General features: G+C 54.5%; 1 protein-coding gene across 4 annotated transcripts; it reads right to left on the minus strand.

Annotated features, from left to right (window-relative positions):
- Positions 1-3,086: 3,086 nt before the first annotated feature.
- Positions 3,087-5,678, minus strand: Lrrc3 (leucine rich repeat containing 3). Of its 4 annotated transcripts, none has more exons than XM_076917190.1 (3): positions 5,255-5,412; positions 4,848-4,974; positions 3,087-4,737 (listed from the first exon to the last, which is right to left on the minus strand). In XM_076917190.1, the coding sequence occupies exons 1-3, from the start codon at positions 5,359-5,361 to the stop codon at positions 4,069-4,071; spliced, it is 903 nt and encodes a 300-aa protein (XP_076773305.1). In that variant the 5' UTR covers positions 5,362-5,412; the 3' UTR covers positions 3,087-4,068. The 4 variants fall into 4 exon arrangements, with proteins under 4 accessions (XP_076773305.1, XP_076773306.1, XP_034380497.1 ...); XM_076917191.1 differs by having other exon boundaries at positions 4,854-4,974; positions 5,255-5,411; XM_034524606.2 differs by lacking the exon at positions 5,255-5,412 and adding an exon at positions 5,634-5,678 and having other exon boundaries at positions 3,087-4,974.
- Between the last annotated feature and the right edge of the window lie 434 nt (positions 5,679-6,112).

Here is a 6,112-nt window from a genome sequence, read left to right on the forward strand (position 1 = left end):
GATTTTGCTGCAGTAGGGCCTAGGCCCGCCTTGCTGGGGCTTCCTGAATACAACTGACCCTCACATCTTCTTCCCACCCACCACCCAGAGGCCCTTTCAAAAGCAGACCCTCTCTTCTGAACCCCACTTTCTTGTGGGCCCCACTCTGCCTACACTGAGGGTTCCCTAGAAGAGACAAGCCAGTCCACAGGGAAGGGAGACAGGCTGACCGGTGATGTGAACACTCTTTGGGTCTTCCAGCCATATTAACTGAAAACTGACCTGGAGTATAGAGACGGGTGAGGGTGCGCCATGGCAGGAAAGCGTTCTGCAGAGGGAAAGAGATCTCATCCATTGTTCAGCCCAGAATCCAGATAGGAAGTAGGAAGGGATAACCCAGGCTGGTAGGTGGGTACCAGGCCATCCCCAGGGACACAAGTCCTGAGCAGGGATACAAAGCTGTCAGAAGGCAACAAGCATCAGTAGAAGGTGAATCCCAAGGGTCATGGCCCTTTAAGAAATCAAGTCCTAAATATTCAGAAAAGTTATCTCTGGCATGACAGTGTTGCCTAGAAACCTAAAGAACGTCACTTTGTAGACGCACCCGCACTGCGGCTATCCAGGTGCTGTTGGCCCAGCCTGGAGGCCACACTGAATTGTTAGTTTCCTCGCCGAGTGCTGTCAAATGATGACTGCTTCCTAGGATGTGAGGGTGGGATTCTGACATGTGATGTTTACCGATTTCCTTGGTGTAGAGCCTCTGCGTGGTCAGATTCAAGGGACTGTGGTACAAGCTCACTCCCAGAATCCCTGAAAAGTTAATGACAACCATTATGACCTAACTATTGTCTAGCTAGTTGGAGATGCTCTCCCAGCTGTGAGGACCTACAGACAGATGTTGGCAGGGTCGTGAGGGACAGGTGTTGGCTAGAATTGAAGACAACAGAATCCCAGTCAGCAGCTTTCAGCACAAAAAGCTTTATTGAGGGCTCACAGAAAGGCTGAGAGGGGACAGGATGAGGTTCAGGACTGAGCTTCCAAGAAAGGCAACTTAGAAGCCATTCTAGGAGCCTAATGCCCTGAGAGCTGCCACAGGCCAGAACACTCCATCTCAGCCTATGACTTATGACCCCTCAACCTCTGACCCCATCCAAGGAATTCAATTTAGAACCATGTCTTAGGCAATCACATGTGACTAGTGAGAGGGAAAGTGCCCAATGGAACCTGTGGGTGGGACCCGGGATGATAGGTTTATACTGATGGGGGAGGGGAGGGCACGACACTGAGCCATACGGCAGAAAAACCACCCACTGTGCCTGAGGAACATTTAGGTACCTCTCTTTTCTGTGTGGCAAGATCCCATCTACCTTCAAGAGACAGGGGTGGATGGGGGTGGGGATGCACAGAGTAGGGGAAACTGACCCAGAGTCCTAGAGATCTAGAGGGTCTGTGTAGAGTCGGGGAAGGAGAACATCTCATTCAAGGAGAGGAGGAGGGTGAAGCTGGCGGAAGCAGGTTTGTATCCAGGGAGAAAGACAGTCTCAACGCAACCACTCCCATCCGCAAGTCTTCACCAGAGACTCCAGCCTCATACAGCCTCATACACTTACCCTGTGGGCTGGTCATGGGAAGGAAGAATTATATATATATATATATATATATATATATATATATATATATATATATATTTTTTTTTTTTTTTTTTTTTTTTTTAATGGAATGGCAGCAGGGTTGGAACCTTGGATGAGCAGGAGAGTGGAGAGGCCTCTGGGGTTCTCCTTACAGGAAGACAGGGCATGCTTTCTCCAGGGTCCATACAAGGAGACTCTCCTTGTCTCCTCTTCCCAGCAAGGGCTAAGTGGGGGGGGGGGGGGAGCATATAAATACGCAACCAGGTAGGGTCAAGCCCTAGGCTAATAGCAGCAAGTCTGGCAGTGAGTTGAATAGCCCGGGAAGGAGTCCTACCCCTGTGTATCTAAAGGGCCCAGTAGGGTGTTTCTGAGACAAGAACAGCTCAAGGCTTCACCACCAGGCCTCCACCCATGTTCTTTTCAAACCTGCTTGTGTCAATGGGACAGTGGCAAGTTTCTAAATACTAAGAAGGAGGGTAGAAAGGCTGCAGGGGCCAGCTACCTCCCAACCTGTGCCCCCTGCCTGGAAACAGCTGCCATCCCTGCACCGGATCACAACATACAGTAAGAGGAATGCAAGCCATACTCTCTGCACTGGCACCTCCCAGAGTAGGTGCCAGGCTAGATGTGTCCCTGTCCATGGAATAGGCATCACTACTTCAGGACAGCCACAGTATCAGGATGGCACCTGGTCCTTAATTCAAGCCCTCATCTCTGGCTTTTTAGCCTCTTTTCCTAGGCACAGAACCCTTCAGGGTCCAGATCATCCCTCAGCATCTGCCTCCTCTGAACACTTAACTGGATACTGTGTGTTGAGCATGTCTGTGCCATGGGGGTCAGGCAGCTGTCACACCAGTGACTGATGTCCCTAAGGAGGCTGTCTGGAGGTTCCAATTCTCATGGGAATGGTCCTACTAGCTCTGGCAGGGTCTGACCCTGAAGACAGTGTAGCTTGGCCCAGTGCTGTGGAGGGATAGTGGGCAGTTTGGGAGCTCACCCAGGGCTCCAGATTCGTATCCTATTCACACTGCAGATGCCGGACATGGAAGCCCCATGGCCACCACCATGGAGCTGTGGGCATTCGGCAGTGGGGAAAAGTCTGGAGTTAGCGAGTGTTTTTTCTTTTTCATATACTTCTGCAGCCGACAGTTGTGTGGCCTCTGGCAACCGTGTCACATGGTGACAGAACTGTGGGCCACAGGGATGGTAAGACCAAGTCAGGCCAGGCCCCTCCCCCCCCGACCCCCAGCACAATCTCACCTTGCCCCTGCAGATCACAAGAGAATTTCCAGCAGATACAAAAGCCGCATTCAATTTCTGCCCGGAGAGGCATCTAGACCTGACACTCAGCACTCACAACATACACACACACACACACACACACACACACACACACACCACCTACACTCATTTGCTTCTCCCAGATCCTCGACAACGTAGCTTAGGATATAAACACTTATACAAAAAGACGGTAAATAACAAAACTGGAAGTCAGTCGAGTTAGGTGGCTAGAACATCTACCCCTGAACATGAAGTAATTACAGGTAAGAAAGTTGATCAGTGAGCTCTGGGATTTCAGCGAGGTGAAGAGAAGGTTCTTGTTGCTAGAGAAAAGCAGCGTTCCTATTGACTGGCATGGGGACCTCAAACTCCAGTCCCTCCTCCTCCTGAAGAAAGCTGCTTTAGATATTGGCAGTAGAAAGCAAGGCACAGGAGTCCCCGTGATTCACAGGCTTGCACCGTCCAGGCACGGATGGAAGGGGCAGAAGCTGGGGTGGCCCATAAGTGGTCTGGCAGGTGACATGGCCATGATGAACCCATGCTGGACCTTTCCCACATTTCTCCATTTTTTCCCTCTCGATGGGCTGAAATTTGGCACAAGGGCAACAAAAAAAAAAAAAAAAAAAAAAAAAAAAAAAAAAAAAAAAAAAATCTCAGGACAAAGGTCAGCGTAGGCTGGTACAGGACGTGCTTTGCCCTGACCTCTGGAAAGGTCTAGATTGCCGGTACTTTGCTCTGGGAAAGGGCAAACATCTCTGGGTTCAGATGTACTGGGAGGGCAAGGGTAAACAGAATGAGCCATTCCTCGGTGGCAAATGGCTGGTGCCATCCTCGCCATCAGGGCCCCGACCTTGTATGCACAAGCGTTCACTTCCCACAGCGCGGTGTGAGAAAGATTGGCAGATTGGGCAGCTCACAAACCTGTACCACAAGCAGCCTTGGTTTAAGTGCCAGCCAAATCCAGCCCCTGGCAAGGCTTTCTATTTACCTACCCATTACGATGGGCAACCCCACTACAGTGTTAGGCAGCGGCTGCAGGGACCAAATGCCAACTATGAAAGTGCTTTTTGGGCTGTACAGCTGGAATGCACCTCCCTGGGGACATAAGAGCACCATCACCTCCACCTGCTGCAGAAAACCAGGGCAGCCAGGCTCAGTGGCCCACCGGAGGCGGGTGCTAAGGCCCAGGGCTGAGGGGCTCCTTGGAGACTGGAGCACTGGGCAGGGACTTCAGGTACTCCAGGTGTCGTCTGGCATCCTCCTGGTTATGGCGTACATAGTACACTACGTAGGCAATCACCATGGTAAACCAGCCGAACATGGTGACCAGCATGGCGACATCAGTGGTCTTCCGGTGGGTACTGCAGAAGCTGGCACCTGAGTCCAAGACCTGGATCAGCGGCTTGCCCACAAACTGCTCCTGGGCCGAGGTATGACAGGCAATTTCATCCACAGAGTCAGGGTCCAGCTTCAGCTCCCACAGGGCCTCCTGGAGGGCACACTCACAGTGCAGTGGATTGTGGGACAGGCGGATCTTGGCACTCAACTTGCCCAGTGCATCCTTTGGAATTCTTCGGATGCGATTGTGGGATAAGTCCAGGAGCCGCAGGCCCCCAGCCAGACCTGAGAAGGCTGCTGGCCCAATGGCCTCAATGGCATTATGGGACAGGTCCAGCTCCCTCAGTTGGGGCAGGTGCTGGAAGGCTCCATTGGGGACTCTGGAGATTCTGTTGGCATCTAGTTTTAGAAGCACCGTGTCAGCTGGGATGTCCCTGGGGATCTCCTGCAGACCTCTTGAGCTGCAATGGACAGCCACAGCCCCGGCATGGTCAGGACACTGGCAGGCCTGTGGGCAGGAGGCACCTAACCGTAAGCAGAAGAGGATGAAGAAGCAAGACCCTTGGGAGGGGGCCAGTGGGGATGAGGGGCTCTGCCTGCCCCTGGGGCCCATCTTGCCTCCACCTGACCCAGGTAGCTCTTCTCTTCTGGGATCTGCAAACGAGTGTCCTTCCTTACGTTGCAAGCAGTCATCCAACACAAACTCTTGTGTCTTCGCCTGCTGAAGAGCCTAGTGGTCTCAGTTCTACAAGAAAACAACGAAAGGGGGCTGAGGGTGACCAACACTGCCCGTTTCAATCTATTTTGGGAGGACAAGGCCAGGGAGGAAAGGAATCATAGACACACCAGGTTTGAGGCAGGGTTCCAGGCTATCACACATACCTGCTTTGTAACTTACTCTGGAAGATTCCCAAGGCCACCCAGAGAGGCATCTCCCAGCTAAGACATCTAGGGCTGACCGATAGCTAGAAACTGGCCCTAGCGAGGTAGTTACAGAACCCTGCCCTAGCCTTCTGGTCACCCACCCATAGCTGGGGACACAAGTCTGGGCGGAGGCCCAGGGATCCATCTCTCTCTCTCCCCTCCCCCAGCTCCAGGCGCGTGCTGGCGGAGGGCTTCCCTCCAGATCCATGCGAGCCAGGTCGGGCGGGGCAGGTGGCCGCGTTCGCCAGTGTGTCCCCAGGCACTCGGCTACCTGTGACAGCTTAAAGATCGCGGTCATCAATAGAGCTCGCCGCGCGCCGCAGCAGCTCCACGCCCGCCGCGCTGGAGACATCGGAGAGGAAAAGCAGAGACCCCTGCGTGCGGCCCGGCTGAGCGGGGAGCGGCGGCAGAGAGCAGGGCGGCAGGGCAGGGACACTGGAGCCCAGCGGGTGGGAGGCCACGCGGGAATAGGGGCTTTACCTGAGTGGCCGCGGCTGCTCTACGCCTTCCGATCTTCCCGGAGCCTGACCAGAGCCCTCCCGGCTCCGCGGTGACCCGCCCCGTGCCCACCCAGCGGCCAGTAAAGGAGGGAGGCTGGCAAGCCAGGGCGGGAGGGGCGGGGGCCTTTGAGATAGGGGAGGGGCCGGCAAGAGGAGGAGCAGGGTGGGGCTTGGGACAGAGGGGCGGGGTTTATGTGTTGGGGCGGGGCCTTGAGGGAAGGGGTGGGAGTGGAGGGATGGGTGGAGTGGGGCCTTGCGATAGGGGAGGCGCCGGTGAGAAGGGGTCTCAATAGAGGCCTTGGTGTTCTGTGCGTTGGGGGACGGGGCGTAGTATGTTCTGGGTGGGAGGGGCCAGGTAAGGGCGTGGTCTGCGTGTTGAGGGGCGGTGTCTCTAAAAGGCTGTCCTGTGCGAGAGGAGGGGCTTATAGGAAGAGGGGCAGGGGAGGGGAGGGTCCTATT

This window comes from Arvicanthis niloticus, chromosome 20 (assembly GCF_011762505.2).
Source record: "Arvicanthis niloticus isolate mArvNil1 chromosome 20, mArvNil1.pat.X, whole genome shotgun sequence".
Lineage (NCBI taxonomy): Eukaryota > Metazoa > Chordata > Mammalia > Rodentia > Muridae > Arvicanthis > Arvicanthis niloticus.